We start from the raw sequence: 21,011 nt of genomic DNA on the forward strand, positions 1-21,011 counted from the left end.
AGGCCTACAGAATTTGATGGCATGTATAGAATTGAGGTTTGAACTTAGGATTTTATGTTGAGGTCGGGCGCTTGGATGGCATGGAGGTTAGTATATGTTATCTTCTTTGGGGGGTTACTCAAATGCAGGCGGATATTAACAAGAGAGTAGACAGGAGTACTTGGGTGTAGTTAAGGACTTAGGCGGACTATGGACCGATTCATAGTATTCATCTATTTGCATTTAGTAAGTTGTACATAATCTGGGTGGTCATGCTTAAGAGGAAAGATGGGGAAAAGGTAAGGAAGCAAACCAAGAAAGAGAGAGGGAGAGAGGAAAGAAAGAGAAAAGAATAGAAAAGAAAAGGAAATGATAATAAAAAAATAATAATAAAATGCAGTAAAATAAAAATTACATTTAAAAAATAATAGTATAATTATAGAAAAGAAAAAAATTAAAATTTAAAAATTAAAAAAAAATTTAAAAGAAAAAAGGGACACTGTTAGGCTTCTATTTTCTTCGCTTCCAGTAGGTGGTGCTGTGCCTTCTGGGCCAAGATTTTGCCCTCCGGCTGTAGGAAACAATCCCTGTGAGGCTGCTCCCTCCTCCCCCTCCTGGTGTCTCTCAAAACCTGTTAGCTTAGGTTTATTCCTGGTTTCTAGTCCCCTGGCTTCTCCTGTCAGACAGGCCTTTCCCAGTGTGATACCTCTCAGCAGTTCAAGCTACACTCTGGACCTGCAGTTTCCTGGACGTGGAGCGCGGCTTTTGGGAACTGGCACCTTATTGTTTTGATTCCCTCCGCTAGCCCCTCCTCCGAGAGCTGGCGAGATAGGTTTCGTTTTCGCCACTGGTGGGAGCTGGGAGTTGGAGGTCAGGTGCCTTTACCTTTCCCCCACGCCTCTATTCATGCTCACTCTGTTAATCACGCCCCCGGAAAGCCGGGGAGAGATTTCATGTGATTTCCCCGCTGTTTGGGAGATGGTATAAATGTCACAGACCTGTTCTATTGCTGAATGAGCTGTGATCTGTCGAAAACTGGCGATGGTGATGTCAGCTCTCCAAGATGGTGGCCGCTGGCTTCCTCGGTGGGCTGACCGGTGTGGAAGACAGAACTGGACCGCTTCCTTCCCCCGTCTCAAACCCAGAACTCAGCCCGGAGCACAGTGAGGGCACAGCTGGCAGGAGCCTACAGAATCTGCAGCGCCGTTTCTCTGCGTTGCTAGCTCGCCATTTCTAGGGACACCATTTCCCGGCGCGCCGCAGTCTCTAGCAGTGGAGCGGGCCGCTGAATAAACAGCTTGTATCTCCGGGTGGACAGATCTCTCACAGTTGAGCCCCAGTAACCGATCCTCGGGCGATGGAAATCCTTCCTCTAGGTTTCGGTGCACCCCAATTTTGCTGGAAGTTCCTAACAAGATAGCTTTTGGCCTTTCTAACTCGTCATTTACCCCGCAGTGAGGCGGTACACGGGGGTGATGCACTCCATTCGCCGCCATCTTTCCTCCATCATGCCATTCACTTTTTATTGCATGTAATGATAGCATCAAGATTTGGCGTCCTTATAAAGAAGAGATGTCCATATGCCAACTTAACAAACCTGGGATTGTGGTAAATTGTTAGTGAGATTTCTTGATCCTCTGTTCTGTCTTTGAAACTAGAACTTATCTCTTCAGAAGACAGCAGCCAAGAAGAAATGTTAGAAACCCATAAATCCTTCTGGTTTACACAAATGCCTCTTAATTTTTTTTTTTTTTTTTTGGCCTCAGATAAAGTAATCATGCCCAACTATGAAATGCACATAGTTGTATTTGTTAGATTTTGCTACTAATTGGAAAGAAAAGAAGTCTATTTTCCCCCAGAATCCCCATGTTTTGATATACATTTTAGTGACCTTTTCATGAGTTATTCTTATAGAAATAAATTTTCATTCTGATGATAGGAACGACTCTATATCACATCAACTTCCAATATAAAATTGAAAAAATGAAGCACTAGGTGCAACATTTCCAAAGTTAGTTGACACTCAATATAAAGAAGGCTTTTTGGTTGAGGGTAGGGAGTGTTTTCCTTCAATGTTTTTTGTTTGTTAATAATGAAAACACACAACCTTCATGTGAAATTCAAGCAGAGTATAGCAATAGGAAATGTTAGAATCACTCAAAATGTGATAATTATTTTGTCCATAATTTTCCAGAATCTTTCACTCTGAGTATGTGGGACTTATATTTATGTAATTTCACATAACCAACATAATATTATATAAATTGTTTTCAGCATGCTTTTTTCACTCAGCAAACAATGAATCATGGGACTCCTTTCGTATCAATGAATGTGCGTGACAGGGTGCAGGTACATGTGTACATATGGACATGTGTATTTATGACTAAGTAGAATTGCCTTTTGTCAATTTATCACATTTTACCTGATCAGTTCTCCATTATTACACATTTAGGTCATTAACACTTTTAGATCACCTATTGTTTTACAGAGCTGTGGTAACCAAATACTACTTCAGAAATTTATAGTAGTTTTTTCCTTGTAATTTAAATAAAGAAACAAATGGTAAAACCCTGCTTAATGGGATGGGGATAGAGCTCACTTGGTAGAGTGCTTGTCTTTCATACACAAGGCCCTGGGTTCAATCCCCAGCACCACAAGGAAAAAAAAAAAAAACTGCTTACTTGTATCAGACTTTTGAAACATTTTTATCCCTACATGTGTCTAGTATATGCAAGAGAAAAAAATGAATAGAGTTAAAATACCTGTCTCATAAAATTGAAAATCAGCACTAAATGATAAAATGAGTGAGTGAAAGTTTGTGTAAAATATAACCTGTTATGGAAGAAAACAACAGTTTAAAGATTGGGACACAATCTAAAGACTATTTTCATAGAAGTCCATTTCAAGTTCGGAGAATCAGACAAGGACTGAATTACCTTTTAAATGTTTTTAATAGTGCATTATAGTTATACATAATAGTGGTGTTAATTTTGACATAACCATTCAAGCTTGGAATATAATTTGCTCCATTTCAGTCTCTAGTACTTCCCCTTTCCTTCCCTCTTTCTTCCCCTGTCCCCCTTCCTTTATTCTACTGGTCTTCCATTTAATGTATGAGTCTACATTTTTCCCCACACCCTCACCAGCATTTATTATTGTTTGTGTTCTTGATAATTGCCATTCTGACTGGAGTGAAATGGAATCTCAGTTCTGATTTACATTTACCTGATTTCCATGGTGTTGAACAGTTTTCATAAATTTGTTGCATTTATATTTATTCTTTTGAGAAGTGTCTGTTTAATTCTTTTGCTCATTTGTTAATTAAGTTATGTTTTTGGTCTCATCATTGTTGTTTTGTTTTGGTGGTTTTTAGGGATTCTTTATATAGTCTGAATATTACCCCAGTTGGAAGAGCAGCTGTCAAAGATTTTCTTCCAATCTGTAGGCCTACTCTTCATGCTCTTAATCATTCCCTTTGTTGTGCAGAAACTTTTTTTTTTTTTTATGGTGCTGGGTATCGAACCTAGGGCCTTGTGCACGCAAGGTAAGCACTCTACCAACTGAGTTATATCCCCAGCTGCTCAGAAACTTTTTTAAATTTGATTCCTTTCCCCCCGCCCTTGTGCTTTAGGAGTCATGTTAAAAAAAAAAAAAAAGTTAATGCCTTTGGAGTGTTGGTCCTGTTTTCTTCTATACTTGCAAATTTTCTGGTGAAATTCCCACGTCTTTGATCTACTTTGAATTGACTTTTGTGAATTGTGAAAAATAAGGGTCAGGTTTCATTTTACACATGTATATCCAGTTTTCCCAGCTCCATTTTTTTTAAAAAAGTCTATCTTTTCTTCCACATATATTTTTAGCATGTTTGTTGAACATCAGATGACTGAATATATGTGGATTGGTCTCAGTGTCTTTTATTCTATTCCACTGGTCTTCATGTCTATTTTGATGCCAATACCATGCTAATAATTTTACTGTAACTGTGTAGTGTAATTTGAGATCTGACTGTGATCCGGCATCACTCTTTTTGTTCAGGATTGCTTTGGCTATTCTGGGTCTCTTATTCTTCTAGATGAATTACTCTGTTTTTCTTTTAAATTGACAGTCAAAATAGTATAGATTCGTCACATGTGGTATGATAGAAGTACACATTGCAGTGGTTAATCGATGGAAAATTTGATTTCCATGAAGTTTACTCATACACAGTCAACCTGTCCTTAGGATTTGTTCCAAGAATACACAATGGAGAAGTGATAGTGAGCCAGATCCCATCAACAAATGGTGTTGGGAATCCTAGCTATCCACATGTAAAATAATGAAATTGAACCCTTCTACCATAGCAACAATCAAATGAAAATGGGTTTAAGACCTAAACATAAGATCAGAGCCTGTAAAGCTCCTAGAATAAAATGTAGGGGAAATGCTTCATGACACATGTGTGAGCGATGTTTTCATAGACATGACACCAGATGCTAGGCAATATGTTCAGAAACAAACAAGTGAGTCTGTATCAAATTAAGGAGCTTCTATGATAAAAGGAAACACAATGATAGCAAAACCTGTGGAATGGAGAATATTTGCAAACCTTTTATCTCATAAGAGTTTAATATCCAAACTGTATTATAAACTCCTTTACTCAATCCTGCATAGAAAAATAAAGACATCAGCAACCTTATTAAAAATGGGTTAAGGATTTGAATAAAAAGTTCTCCAAAGAAGATATGCAAATGGCCAACACATATATGAAAAAAATGCCTAATGTCACCAGTTGTCAGGAAAGTGACAATCTAAACCATAGTGAGGTATAAACTCACACCTCTCAAGATGGATTATATATATATAAATAGATACACACATACACATATAAAACATGCATGGGTAAGAACATAAAGAATATGGAACCCTTTCATACTGTTGTTAGGATTGCAAGATGATGCAGTAAATGTGAAAAATACAATGAAGTTTCCTCAAAAAGTTAAAAATTGCACTACTATATGTCAACATTCCTACTTCTGGATATTTACCCAAAATAGCTGAATCAGGATCTTGCAGAAATGTTACCACTTCTATGTTCATTGAAACATAATCCATAATGATAAGATGTGCAAACAATCAAAATGTCCATAGATAGATATATGGATTATAATTAGCTGTATATACATGTAATAGAATATTTTTAAGCCTTGAAAAATAAGGGCAATCTACGATATCTAACAATATGGACGAAACATAGGTACATTTTTTTCCCAGTGAAATAAGACAGTGACAGAAAGATAAGCAGTGCATGATTCCATTCTTATGAAATATTTATAATAATCAAATTGATAGAATCAGAGTATATAGTGGTGGTTGATAGGGACTGAGAGACTGGGAATTTGAGTGTTAGTAATCAGTAACAAATGGGCATAATGTTTCAGTTAAGAAAGATAAATAAGCTCTAGAGATATATACAACATTGAACCTATGGTTCACAATAATGAATTGTACTCTTGAAATTAGTTAAGATGGTAGATATGATATTAAGCATTCTTGAAACAATAAAATATATTTTGTAATCAGCAAAAGAGCATAATAAGCAAATGTACATATGAGCAAATGAACAAACAAAAAACTGGCATTCAGGCGATAGGTATATTTGCATTGAAAAGGACATATATTGGAGGCAGAGAGACCAGTTAAATGAGAATTGTAATACTTTGAAAAGATATAATTAGGGCTTTAAAAATGTTCATACATAATCCACAGTTATTATTTAAAAGGTAGAGATTGAGTAAGAAGAAACTTTAAAAGTTAAATATTTCATAAATGATAAAATAACAAGCTGATTCTGTTGCAGTATTCTATTCCCAGATATATATCCCATAAAAGGTACATATATGCCCACCAAAAGGTATATCTTAGAATGTTCAAAGAAGAAACATTTTCAATAGTGAACAACTATAAATAGCTCAAATGTTCATCATGCCAAGAATAAATAAATACATTTGTGGTTTAATTTAAAAGATGACATACTCAACAAAAATTTTTTGTTGTATGACACCAGTTTTTAAAAGTTCAAAGACAGTGAAACCATCCTGTGATTTAGAAGCTAAGGTACTAGTTACTTCTGTTTCAGAAGATTCAGAATGAGAGTTTCTGGGGTGTTGCTCATTTTCTATTTTTTAAAATATATTTGTGCTGATAAATGAGTGTGAGTGTTTTGTGAAAATTCTTCTAATTGCATAATTAATTGTTTATGTACTTTTCCATAAATGTGTTATCATTCCATTGAAATTTGAAGTTACACGTATACTGTAGTATGTGGAATCGTGTGTGTGCACGCGCACGAGAGCGGGGGGGGGGGGCCGAGAAAGATTGAACTACACTGGGAAATAGCTCTTATGTTTTCCTTAAATATTCTTCTTAGGTAACATTTCCCTAAACTTGAGAAAATGTATGTTAACTTGAATGATTTCAGTAAAACACATTCAAAGAAATCTTAGTGTTCATTAAAATGTTTAGTTCAAATATTACATAAAATTATATGAATGAAGAAACAGCATAATATGCTTGAATAAAATTTCTTGTTGAACTACTAATAAATTAGCTTGAATTTTTGTATATGAGTTATTTGAATGTTATTATTTAGTATTTTGTCAACATTAATCATTGGTAATTTCATAATCTAACAATGACAGAATATAGCCACCTGAAAAATATGAACCACCTTACAGCCAAAATAATGAAGAAGTGGGAGAAAATTATTTTCTTATTAATTTTGTTTCTTCTTTTATTATGGGTTTTAAAAAATATATTTCTTCACCTATAGTCACACTGTTTTTGGAGTTTTGGAAACAGCGACAGGCCAGATTGGAATATGAGTGGGATTTAGTGGACTTTGAAGAGGAACAGCAGCAGCTTCAACTGAGACCTGAATTTGAAGCTATGTGTAAACACAGGAAAATGAACCCAGTGACAAAGGTACATTAGGAGACTGTGAAACGGACAGCTCACCTCAGTGAACACTCTGCTTTAGGTTGCTTCTCAAATAATAATGTATGTTTTAATTTCCTTTTAATATATTCCCTAAAATATAAATCATGTAAACTTCTCTATTTGTAATATGTACATATGTATTCATATATCCATATATATATATGAAAATCTTCAGAAACATACAAAAATAGAAGGAAAACTATACTGACCCAATGGGTGGAACTATTACCCATTTTCAAACATTTTTCTAATTTTTATTAGTACTTCATTGATTTTTATCACAATCCTAAATTTATTAGCTTTTCTGAATTTTAAAATTTTACTTATGCTTTACAATAAAACATGATTTCTTTTTATACATTTGTATAGCACTTCATTGTTATACATAGTAGTTGAGTTCATCCTGACAAACTAATACATTCTTGAAGTTCAATTTCAGTTCCTGATCCCCTTTTTATTCCTCTCCCTCTTCATTCCTGTCCTTCTGTGTTCCTTCCTCTATTCTATTAGACTTCCTTTCATTCATCTATTTATTTATATTTGATTGTATAAAGATGAAGCTCCCTGTGATATATTTATATATGCATATAACATGAGTTTTTAAAAGTCATTCTGCTTTGCCTCCCCTTACCCATCCCTTTACTCTTTCAATCTCCTTCTACATTACTAATCTTCCCTTTATCTTTATGTTATCTTATCCTTCCCAAGCCCCTTTCCTTTATTTTACTCTAATTCTGCATTTGACAGAACACATTTGACCTTTGAATTTCTGAATTTGGCTTATTTCACTTATCATAAGATTCTCCATATCCATCCACTTACTGGCAAATGCCATATTTTTTTCCCTTTTCTTTATGGCTGAGTAGAACTGCATAATTTCTTAATCCATTTATCTATTGACACGCACCCAGGTTGATTTTATAATTTAACTATTATAAATTGTGCTTTAATAAACATTGAGGTGGCTATATTACTGTAGTATTATGATTTTAGATCTTTTGGGAAGATTCCAAGGAGTGGAATAGCTGGGTCATATGGTGGGTCTGTCCCTAGTTTTTTGAGAATTCTTCATACTGCTTTCCAGGGGAATTGTAATAGTCTGCAGTCCCACCAACAATGTACTAATGTACCTTTTTACTCCCAATCTTGCCAACATTTATTATTTTCTGTTATTCTGATTGGAATAAGATGAAATTTTAGTGTGGTTTTGATTTGCATTTCCCTACAGCTTCAATCATTTTTAATTAACGCAATGCTTTTCATTACACCTTTATGCCACTAGGTTGTTTTAAAACAAGCCCAAACCATTGTAACATTGTACATAGTTTTAATACTTGGTGAGTAAAAGGAAAATGAAAAACAATGTGTATACTTTGGGCTTTGTCTATAAATACAGAAATAGAAATGACACCAAGTTAATATGCAAAAATTAGAATAATGTTTGTATTAAGATAGTAGGCTTATGAGTGAATGGTTCTTTAGACTGAATTTTCTTCACATAGTCCCTTTCAATTGATTATAGTAAAATCATTGCATTAATGTGTGCAGGAGCATGGCCAGTAAGGGAATTTATATTGTAGAATCATTAACTGGCAAACAGGCTGTATTTTTTTTTTCAGCAGGAGGGTGCTCTACCATTGAGCTACATCCCTACTCCTTTTATATTTTTATTTTGAGATAGGGTCTAAGTTGCTCAGGGACTATGTTAAGGGACCAAGTTGCTCAGGCTGGCATTGAACGTTTTTTCTTCCTGCCTAAAACTCCTGGTTCTGGGATTCTAGGTATGTGCCACTGTGCCTGACAGGCTGTATATACTTGACTGAGTCCTTCAACTCTTAGTCACTAACATTTTTTCATGGGAAAGTGGAAGATGATTTGCATTCACAGACCAGAATTTTGGTCATATATTTGTCCATAATCTGCTGTTTGAAAGAGAATATTGAATATGTCTCAAACACAACCTATTCCATACAATTCTCTCACGTTTTCAGGATGCTATTCTTTCAGTATAACACTGAAAATTCTTTTCACTATACAAGTATTCACCAAACATAATATTTCATTGAAAAGTCACAAAAGTTTAGTAAATGAATAAAGGATAAAATGCATCTCAGAAAATGCATGAACAAGTTGGGTAGTAGTTTGAAATTAAGATACAGATATAATGTTTATTCATTCCTATTTCATATTATTTTTTTAAAAAGTCAACCCTTTTAGTTTTCCCACAATTAATACCATCACCAACAAAACATGAAATGAATGTTTGCTGTTGGAACTGGTTGAAAAGCAATATGTGTTGATTCACAGTGAATCATTCACTTGGTTTTGAAATCAAGAGGCAGATTTTTTTTCTCTTACTTGTGGAACATTTTTTGGTGTTTACACACAAACAAAATTCTCACATTTAATTCTGCATTGACAACAACACAATTGCATGGGCACACACAGGTGCACTTACAAATATGCACACATTAGAGTGCACACACTGGATGTACACACATTAACACAAAAAATCACACATGCACACAGGGACACACATTCTAAACTTCTGTAGTGTCCTTGGATGGTCTGCACAGGCCATTGAGAATTGTTTGCCTTCATTCCATCCTGAAAAATCCATAAAATGTGAAATCTTCTATTTTTCTTGACAACTATTTTTATTCATTTATTTATTTTTGTATGGTGCTGGGGATCGAACCCAGTGTCTCACCCATATGAGGCAAGCACTTTACACTGAGCCATAATCCCAGCCCCTGACAACTATTTTTTACTACATGGCAGATGTATTTAGTAAAGTATACCTACCTTTTAATATAGCAAAAATGTTAGCCTATGTAATTAATCTTTATCCGTGACTTTAAAACTTCTAGGTAGAAAATCTGATCTGCTAAACTATGTGGAAGAACACAGTTACACTATGATTAACACACCAAATTTAATATCATCTAGAGCAATTATAGAGCAATGCCATTCATTTCAATTCAATGGGAATAAAAGTATAAATTTATTAAATCTTGTCTACTTAAGAGCACCTTGAGGTTTTGACTTGTTTCCTGTCTATCAGGCCCTGAATAGGACTCTCACTCAGCTAATATGTGTCCATTTTGTCCCTTACTGTGGGCCCTTTTGTGGGGTTCTACTTTAATCATGCTCTGTGATTTTCAATGCTGCTTGAAGTACCAACTTCAAGGGCAGATTTTGAAATTTTCAGTGTATTTTTTTCAACATTGCAGGAATTGGAACCTTACATGCCTCTGTGGAATCGTATTCCATGGTACTTTTTATCAGGAGCCACAGTGACATTCTGGGTAAGCATTTCCTTAACAACCATTATCCTCTCTTTAACAGGTATCCTCAGGATTATCCCAACATTTTCATCTGAGGTGGCTCTGGAGTCCCTCATGCTCTTCCTGTTCCTGGTCTTTTTATCTTGTTTATATCTCTTATGTAAAATAAATTGTAATTGACATAAATTTTTCAAAATTGGACTTTGTGGAAAGATCTAACAGAATAAAGAGATATTTTATCTTACAGTTTGACCTTCTCTATCTCATTATTCAATAATTAAGTGATAACTTGAAATCAGACCAGAATAACAAAAGATATTTTGATTATAGACTCTGGTTAGTTTTAGAAAAATTATTAATGTATCTTTATCTACATTTAAAATATCTACATAAAATGAATAAGGAACTCATATATTTCTCTTGCTAAAAAAAATAAGTATTTTTATACTCAAAGAATATAAGTAGTATATCCCATTGTATGGAAGTCAGTTGTTCCCCATATTTTTTAGCTGACAGATTTCTCCATCACCATAATCTATTTCCTTACCTCACCTTTCCACATTTGTGCCTTCTTAACAGTTGGCCTTTTTAATTTGGGAAAAGAGGTGACGTTACCTTCTGAGGGGTTATTATATTGAAGTATAAGTAAATTAACAGTTGTTGACTGTAGTCAACAATGCATATATACTGTATTTTATAACTTTAACAGTTCTTTTTTAAGTTCTAATTTTGTTTATCTTAAAAGAGTTAGCAGAAATGTTTTTTTCTTAGACTTCCAACAACCATGGTAGAAATGTGGTAAATGAAGAGGAGGCAATTCAGGACACTCTTTGAGAAACATTTTGGAATATGGTCCCAGAAAGATTATTCTATCCTGCTTACTAGTTCTCCTTCAATTTGAGTTTCTTCTTCAGTGCTTAGAATAAAAGTTCTGTACCCATTGATATTAAGACTATCTTTTTTACAATATAGGACGTGTACAAAATTTATGAGGAATCTGTGTAACTACAACTTAGAACATGAATCAGCAAATTTTTTTCTCTAAAGGAGATACACATACTTTTAGGCTTTATGGCCACATATAATCTCGGGCACAAATTTGTCTTCATTTTTTCTTATAACGTTTACATTTGTTGGAGGGTGGGGAATATTAACTGAAGGGCCATAAAAAAACAGATTTGGTCTTCTGGTTGTTGTTTCCTAAATGCTGTCAGGAGAAAAAGCCTGACAGTGAATACATTTTTTTTTCCTATTTTGTCCTTAACCAGCTGCTATTCAGTGATTTTCCTTTAACTCTACCTTGCAACTGTGTGTGTCCTGCTATCCATAAGAGAGACTGGTTTGGTTTGGTTTTCATATGACAATTGCTAAACTGAATATAATGCCATAAGAGATAATGTATGTATTGCAGATAGAGACCTGCATGACTAATTCTTTGCTTTGCTTCCCTTCCCCAGATGGCTCTTGTTGTCAGCAGCATGGTAGCGGTGATTGTGTACCGCCTGTCCGTCTTCGCTACATTTGCTAGCTTCATGGAAAGTGAGGCAACCTTACAGCATGTTAAAGTTTACTTTACTCCTCAGTTAGCCACATCACTCTCAGGATCATGCTTGAACTTTATTGTCATCTTGATCTTGAATTTCTTTTATGAAAAGATATCTGCCTGGATTACAAAAATGGGTAAGCTAGCCAGATCATCACTGTGATTGAAAATAGGTCCCTACCAATGCTACACATCCATTTTGGATCATCTCTGAGGGAGTTCATTTCCTCAAGTACCATTCTAAGGCAGTTCTGATCTCTAAGTAGATCCACTCCTGGTAGTTCAGAATCTGCTAATAGCTACATTCAGGCCTATCTTAATGGAAGCAGGATGAACAGAAGACGAAGAAGAAAATTAAGACTCTAGATAATTTTTAGTATTCTTGTTTTAATCCTCCCTTGATGGATCTAATTGAATCCTGACTAAAATCCTCAATGCACTCAATATAAGAAAATTTGACTTCATGCGTATGGTTGTTTGAAAATATTCGGTTTGGGAAAATATCATGAGATAAAGAATATTATTTCCTCCAAAATAAATCTCAAATTTAGCACTTTTCTCTTCAGTTGCCATCTCTTAGAATCTGAATTGTTTTCTTGCTTGTGTTTTAAATTTCTAAACCATGAGAGAAGGTGAAGTGGGTCACGGGTAAAGCAAAGGATTCAATCAAGGATGGTAGTACAGAGTGCAGTTGTCATAACAAGTTAGAGATAGATCTGAGACACAGCCCAAGGTGTATCTTCTCTGGTTAGTCCTCACCTCAGGATCTCATCATGCTCCCCTTACCCTGTCTATGCACTGGCACCAGGTCCCATGCAGACAAGAAGACCACAAAATCTTCACCCAGCACTGATATGAGCAATGCAATGTTAGAGTCTGTAAACAAGTCAGGATGGCGCCTGGCATTTTGCCAGAGAAATGTTAGCGTTTGTAAACAAGTCTGGATGGCGCCTGGCAAAATGCCAGAGGGAGTGGTTTGTGAAGTAACGCCAGCGAGCCATTAAGTGTGGAGTTTCCTTATTGGTTGACTGATGTATCTAGTTTATGCTAATTAAGATAAGCTATATGGAATGTATATATACCACTCCTGCCCTACAATAAACGGCTCCTACTCCTGCTGTATCAGTCTACACAAGTTGCTCGTCACTCCCTGGTTATTTTGCTGCAGCCGGACTGCGGCACAATGCCAGGTAGCTTTACTTACACAAATCTTCAGATTTGGAATTCTCTTTCAATTTTACTTCTTTTCTCTGCTAGCAACACCAAGAAAACCATAGCAGATAAACTGCTTTTAAAAGCACCTATCAAGTCACGGCTTTTTTACATTGAGAAAAATCAATGAATTCATATTAGAGATTTTTTGGAAGTCAACCAAATTTTGCTAACATGGAGGAGTTATCAGTGTCATTAGAATAACTTGTTACTATTGTAGTATTCCTAAAAGTGTCATGGATTTGTCTGGGTCAGCTGTGCTATTGGGAGATTATTAGCTCAAAATCACATGCTTCCTGGTACTCCAGGTAGTATGAAGAGAATTTAATATCTTCTTACTTTGGAATATGTTGAATGTCAAACCATGATCATACATTTTAAGTAAAGGAGAGGAAAAATGTGTACCATTTATGTTATTAATTGCCATCACATTGTTTTCAAAATTGATACATCATTTTAATTCTTGAGAAGAAACATAGGTCAGTTGAAATCTCTGCCCTTGATGTAGAATCACTTTGTTTAAACTTTTCTAATTGAAAATAGAAAAGGGAGAGAATTCTGGCAGGTTTATAGGAATACAGGTCTGGTAATGACCCCATGGTTCTTCAATCTTAAAGGGATTTGAATTCCATATTCTGACTATGTGACCCCCCCCAACAAGTATTCACCCTTGAAATGTGAAAAATGGAGCTTTCTGGGCTTTCACAGTGATTATATTAACAGAAAGGGTTCAACAGAAAGCCTAGACAAATCATATTTACTAATATCGTTCTGCCATGATCAGAGTGGGGAGCATTTTATTTGGCTCTCAAAATAATATGACTAGGCATTCACTTATTCCAGTGAGTATATATTTTAAAGACAATTAGGAAATTGTATTAAATCTTGACTTTTCTTTATTTCTTTTTCTTTACTTTTCTGTTTCTTTTTGCTTGCCAGAAATTCCTCGAACTTACCAGGAGTATGAGAGCAGTCTTACTTTGAAAATGTTCCTGTTTCAGTTTGTAAATTATTACTCATCCTGCTTCTATGTAGCTTTCTTTAAAGGAAAGTTTGTGGGCTATCCTGGAAAATACACATATTTGTTTAATGTGTGGAGAAGTGAAGAGGTAAGAGTTCTTTTTAAAGTTGAAGTCTCTGGCTTACCTCAGCATTAACTAAGAATTTTCCTTGTGTTTAGCACTAACTCAGATGTTATCAAATTGCAAAAAAAGTCTGACAACCAACTCTACACATATGAATCCTGCCATTTTCTAGACTTTTCAGGTCTCTTGGGACAAGAATTTATACAGATCTTATGGCTTGATAATAAAATATAAAATAAAAATTTAATAAGATCTTGATTCCTGAGGCTTCATAGAAGAGACCAATTATTACTTTTTGGAGAAAGTGCTCTACTGTGGGCTACAGAGTTAGACAAGAGCAGTGGTTTCTGAACCTGGATGAACATACAAATCACATGGAAAATACAATGGTTGACCCTAACCCAAGCATAAAGATTCAGAATTTTCTAGGACTAGGTAAAGAAATTTGTGTTTTTAACAGAGTTCACAGATTAATGTAATACAGTTAGCCTGGCACTGATCTGTAACCGTGCTTGAAATTATTGGACTAATATTTCTTTTACCTTCTTCATAGACCTTCATACCAAACATTTGAGTTTCTAATCTTCTGGTTGGGGTTTCTTTAAGTTCTTACAAAATTCTGTTTTTTGTCATTCATTTTTTATTTCTCTCCACTTGTTTCCAACTAGTGTGATCCTGGAGGCTGTCTAATAGAATTGACAACACAGATGACCATTGTAATGACTGGGAAACAGATCTTTGGAAACATTAAAGAAGCCATTTATCCGTATGTATGACTGACAAGTTTTTGTGTGATTTAATTAACCATGAAAAATTTTCTCATGAAGAAAATGGAAATTTTTTATTATCATGGTGCCTTTGTTACAAAATATTTAATCCAAAAAAAAACCCCTTCATTTAAAATCAATTCTAAAGGATACTTTAAAGCAATAAAATAAATAAAAACCTTTTTTATTTATTTCATTATTTAAGGAAATAAATTTATTCCAATAGTATGTAAAATTATTATTTGTCAATTGAAAAAAATTAAATTAAAAACTGCTTTTAATTTAATTTTTTTTTCAATTGACAAATAATAATTTTACATACTAATGGACTACAGTGTGATGTTTTACACACAGCACAGGCTTTTAAATTTGCATTTCTTTTGCATGAGTGAAGTTGAGGGAAAAGTAATTATCATCATCTCCCCCTAATATTTCACTGGTAAATCTAAATATTAATCATTTATAAATTATTCTACATGTTACTTATTATTTCATGTTAAATATATTCATGTTTAATGCAATCTAGGCATAAAAATTGGTTGTGAATAAAATGCTAGAAAACTTTCAGGTCAATATGTGAAAGGATTCTTCTTTTATCCAAAAAGAGCAATAATTAATATATCATCAAAAGAGAAAAACAAATAGCAGTTGTTTTCAATTATTAGGTGACTATTCTCTTGGATTAAAAAAATAAAGAATCATAAAATCATGTTTCTTACATTGCAGAGTTCTTACTTTGGAAATGACAATGTCAGAGTTTAGCACCTACAGGATAAAGTAGAATAAAAGTGCCTCATTCATAAACAGAGGACTAGTCAGATTAACTGAACTCAAAGCCAGGGACTGAGTTTTTTCTCTTATTTTTGAAGGAAGGTTGAAAATACTGTCTTCATCTACCTCTACTCCAAGATACCCACAGTCATAGAGCCAAGTAGGATTCTATTTCATGAGCTGATGAAGGATAAATATAATCATAATTTTGAACAGTAATAGGTTTCAGCCAAGCCCTCTTCTGGATTCATAATTTGTAGCACCACATTCCTATAGAAAATAACTCAAACCTGTTATTTGCATCATAGCTCTAGATTGAGAATCCAGAGGACAGAACAGAGTTAGCTCCTGAACCAAATACAAGAGGGATTATAAATATGCACAGAGGAGGATAGAGAGAGATGAGGGAATAAAAACAAGATTTTTTTAAATACCAAACTATTGTATGAGATTTAATGCTACAAATATTGTAAAGAAAATAATTTTTTAGCAAATGAGCTTAGTTTAGCTGATGGTTTGAGTTAGAAACTCCCAGCAATGCTCATAAAAGTTACATTGATTATATTAAAAACATAAAGGGAAGTGACACTGTCATTAAAAAGAAGCAGGAAGTAATTGAATAAAAACTGAAATAAGAAAAACGAAATGTGAAAGGGAGTCAATTACATATAAGTGGGATACTTTAAATAACAAATACAATAGATGTGACAATTCCAGAGTATAATTCCAGACTGAACATGATTTAAGAATAAATTACTGAATTTTACAGAGAAATTCTGACATTGTACAGTGCAGGATGAGGTTTTCAAAAAATTACAGGACTAAGTGTATAGCTCAACAGTAGAATGCTTACCTAGCATGCATAAGGCTCTGGGTCTGATCCCTGGCACGCCAAATAGCTAAAAGTATTATCTGTAGGATAAAGACGATTTCATCTTAATCTACCAGTAGTTCCAGTAAAAGATAATTTAGGTAAGTGGTACAGGAAAAAACTCTTTGAATAGGTGGAATAAGTGTAATAGCTGAACATAATTCAAATATGAAAAAAACATGAATTTTAGAAATGCATTCTGAAAATTATGCAAGGTCACTAGAATTAAATTCTCATCCAGATTTATTATAGAATATATTAGAATATTTAAAGATAGTCTTGAAATCTATTCAAAGATAAAATACTTTCAAAAAAGTGTCATTACACTATCAACAGATTTCTTCTTGATAGCATTAGATGTAAAAGACAATATTTTTAAGTTTACAAGTGAAAATAATGTTCATTGTAGTTTTCTGGAACAAGGTTTGCTATTCTTTAAAATGCAGGTGAAATGATGCCATTTTTAGACATATTAAAATACTAGGAGAGTTTAGCATTCATCGACCTTCATGGAAAGAACTATTAAAACATATAGATGAACAGAAAAAAAAAACACAGAAAAATTTGGGATGCAAGAAACATTGGTTAGCACAGAAATTGTTGTTCCAAAAACTGCAATATTTTCTTTGAATCTAGAAGTCATACAAGATTTGTATGCTGAAAAATACATAATCCTCATGAAAGAAAGAAAAAATATGTTTTGTAAGTATAGACAAGCACATTCTAAAGTTTTTATAGAAGACCAAGAAATTAGAGTAGCTCAAAAATATAATATAGAAGAATAAAGTTGGGGGAATTATTCTACTCACTTTTTAAAAATTTGCTATAAAATTTCATTAATCAAAGCAGTGTGGAATTGGTGAAGGAATGAATCAATGGAACAGAGCATGAATCACAAGAATAGAGATTGTAGAGTGTGCAGAAATTTTTGATCTACACAAATACAGTCATTTTATTTTTGAAGAGTTGCAAAAATTGAGTAAAGAAAGTTTTTCAGCTATGTTGAAATAATTAAGCATCTATATGCAAAATATCAAATTCCATATTAACTTTAACTTGCACTTAAAGATCAACATGCAATATATCATAGATGATAAAACGCTTTGAGAAAGCAAGGGAAGTGATTACTACAGAATTTAAGATAAAAAATGCTGCTGTGGGGATTGAGGAGTTTGAATGGAGTCAAGGACAGGGAAGAGTTTCTGGAATTTCTCACAAGCTTCTTTATTAAACCTGATAGTCACCTTTTCAGTGTGCATTTGTTTAGCATTGTCTCAAAAAATCTCAACTTTTCTGTTCCCTCTCATCGTTCCTTTGTCTCTTTGTTTTTCAGTTTGTATATAAGCAATATATAAATGTTCATTTTAATCCACAATTGCTACAATACTTCATAATGTCTTATTTATTTTTGTCAACATGGGGAAGTATAAATGATATCTCATTCTGGTTTTATTTTGCTTTTTCCCCAATTAATAATATGAAAGAAATTCTTGCCCATGTGTGTTTCCTTTTCAATGAAATACTTATTTATGTTGTTTTAACTATTTTCCTACTTTTTTCCCCTAACTGATCTGTAGGAATACTTCAGAAATTCTGGTTTCTGAATTTTTAAATATTTAGTTGCCATTGTTTATTTCATTCTTTCTTGGTTAAATGTGTTGAAAATATTTTATCCTAACAAAAATTTTATCTTTTTATTTTTTAATAGTATCCATACTTTCTCAGTTTCAGCACTATTTTCAGTTAGGGCCAGATAATCCTTTGTTTTAGCAGGATATCCTTTGCATGGTAGATTTTTGTTGTTGTTGTTGCTGTTCTCATAGATTGAATCCAGGTTGCTTTACTGATAAACCACATCCCCAGTCCTTTTTTTTTTTTTTATGAGATAAGTTTTTACTAAAGTACTGAGCGTATCACTAAGTTGCTGAGTCTGGCCTCAAACTTGCAATCCTCTTGTTTTAGCCCCTCGAATCACTGGGATTACAGGATTGCAGCCTTGTGCTGGGCTTGCATCATAGAGTTTTAGAAATATCCTTGGTCTGCACCTTCTAGATGCCTTCAGGCCACCCACTCTATAGTTATGACAGACAAAATGTCTTTAGACATTGAAAAGGTGCTCTTGTCAGAAAAAAATCACTGTTGACTGGGGGTCAATGCTTTATCTGGATGAAAGCACATAATTTTATTACAGGTCAAGTACCCTTGATCCCAAATTCAAAATCTGAAACGCTTCAAACCCTGAAGCTTTCTGAACTCTTATGCAATGCCATAAGTGGAAAATCCCACACTTGACCTCATGTGAGAGTCTCAATCAAAATGCTGACTCGAATACCTGATCTATTTAGTGTCCCCCAGAAAAAATACCACCCAGCCCCTTTCAGCTGCAACATATCTTTTCCACACATTCCCAGATTTCCCTACACAAGCACACTCACAAATGCTAATAAAAACACAGATCAGATGCCCCAACAACAGTTTCTCCATGATACTTTACTTGGGGCCAAAGTGTATATGCATTATTCACACCACATTTTTTGCTTATTCTTTGTCCTGTGGTGTGAAGATACTCTTGGAAATTTCAGAGGATTGCAGGTTCTACCATTGGTAATAGTGTTAAGAAAAAAAGAAAGCACTTAAATTTATCTATGGCACAGAAAGTTAAGCTGTTGGAGAAAATGGTCAGCAGTGTAAGTGCAGAATATCTTTACAGACAAGTATGGTGCTGGAATGACCACCATATGACCTGGATAAACAGAGATACAGACAGACAGACATTCAATAGGTTGCTGAAGGGGATTGAGAGAATTAATGAAAAGAAGAAAAAATCTGCAAAAAGCTAACATTTAAGATCTGTATTGTGTATTGAAAGAAATTAACCTTCAACATCACAGTGGATACAGGCTACTTTGTGGCATGCAGATCAGGAAACAAGCAAAATTCTATCATAATTAACTAAAAATTGAAGAACATTCAGCAGGCTGTTTGTAGAAATTTAGAAAAGACACGTAAGGTTTTTTAGATTTGTAGTGATAAAGTATTCTTCTGATCTATGATCTTCTGATTTATGTCATGCAAAAATTACTTAAGAGAGTACATAAAATCACCATCAGGCTATGTATTTTATGTATATATCAAACATATTTGAATTTCATGTTTTCACTTGGATCCAATCCCCAAGACACCTCACTATGTACAAGTAAATATTCCAAAATCCAGAAATACTTCTGGTCCCACACATTTCAGATAAGGGATACTCAAGGCCTATAGTAGAATTTATCAGTCATTTCTATGTTAACATTTTTGACATCTTGTTTAAAAAATTCTTCCCTAACCCAAGATTTAAAAAATGCTCTTACATAATTCTTCTAAATTTTAAAGTATATTTTAACATTATTGTTTTTTTACTTTCAAATTCTTAATATGTGGAAACATTTTTTATGTTTGATATGAGGTGAAAATCTAATTTTTTATGTATATATTTGTATATATAAATTACATACATGTATATGTAAATTGTTATATTATTTCTTACTAAGAGACTCCTCTTTCCTATACTCCATAATCTACAATACCATTTTTGTAATACACAAAGTGCAAAACTATTTCTAGGTCACCATTCTGTTCCAAAATTTGATTACTCGTGCATTAATACTATAGTCTTTTAATTAATATATGTTTATAATTGGTCTTGATATCTGAAGGGGAAGGTTTTACCAAATTAGTCCTTATCTATAGAACTGTATTAACTATCCTTGATCTTTTTGTCTATCTCTATAAAGCTTAAAAAATATATTGTTAGATTTCACATGGAACATGTTTTGGATGTTTTATAGAAATTTCATCTCAATTATTTCAATATAAATAATTGACATTTTATGAAGCAAGTCTTCTTATTCACAGAGATTTATTTTGTACTTTAATGAATTCAGATGCAGATTTTAAACTTGTGCACAAAGGTTTTTAAATCTTTTGTCAAATCCATTTCTAGGTACTTTTAATTTTAGTTGCCATTGTAAATGATATCTTCTTAAAACTTATATTTTGCCCTCTGTTTTGGGTATATAGGAATGAAACATATTGATAAACCTTATTACCTCTTTTAATAATTTTTGTCTAACTTCATATCGTTTTTCTATGCTGATAGTCATGTCATTGTTAATCACAGCTTTCTCTTTCACTTTTCCCACATCTTATTTTACTGGCTCAGATCTACATTAGAATCTTAAATATAATCCTGCATAATCTTATTTTCTTCTTGATTCTAAAGGGAGCAATTCTCATTTTTTTCACTGTTTTTTTTTTAAATTTTTTATTGTGGGTTGTTCAAAACATTACAAATTTCTTGACATATCATATTAGACACTTTGATTCAAGTGGGTTATGAACTCCCACCTTCACCCCATACACAGATTGCAGAATCACATCAGTTACACATCCATTGATTTACAAATTGCCATACTACTGTCTGTTGTGCTCCGCTGCCTTTCCCATCCTCCACCCTCCCACCTCCCCACCACTCCC

At 33.8% G+C, this 21,011-nt stretch overlaps 1 protein-coding gene across 5 annotated transcripts in view; it reads left to right on the forward strand.

Annotated features, from left to right (window-relative positions):
* Ano5 (anoctamin 5) overlaps positions 1–21,011 on the forward strand; it is a 108,289-nt gene that overhangs the window by 68,852 nt on the left and 18,426 nt on the right. For all 5 annotated transcript variants that reach the window (XM_015477708.2, XM_048788495.1, XM_048788496.1 and 2 more), the window contains 5 exons: positions 6,788–6,939; positions 10,188–10,262; positions 11,699–11,921; positions 13,936–14,105; positions 14,750–14,847. In XM_015477708.2, the coding sequence (XP_015333194.2) occupies positions 6,788–6,939; positions 10,188–10,262; positions 11,699–11,921; positions 13,936–14,105; positions 14,750–14,847 (718 nt within the window). The remainder of the gene's footprint in view (positions 1–6,787; positions 6,940–10,187; positions 10,263–11,698; positions 11,922–13,935; positions 14,106–14,749; positions 14,848–21,011) is intronic.

Source organism: Marmota marmota, unplaced genomic scaffold, assembly GCF_001458135.2.
Source record: "Marmota marmota marmota unplaced genomic scaffold, marMar, whole genome shotgun sequence".
Lineage (NCBI taxonomy): Eukaryota > Metazoa > Chordata > Mammalia > Rodentia > Sciuridae > Marmota > Marmota marmota.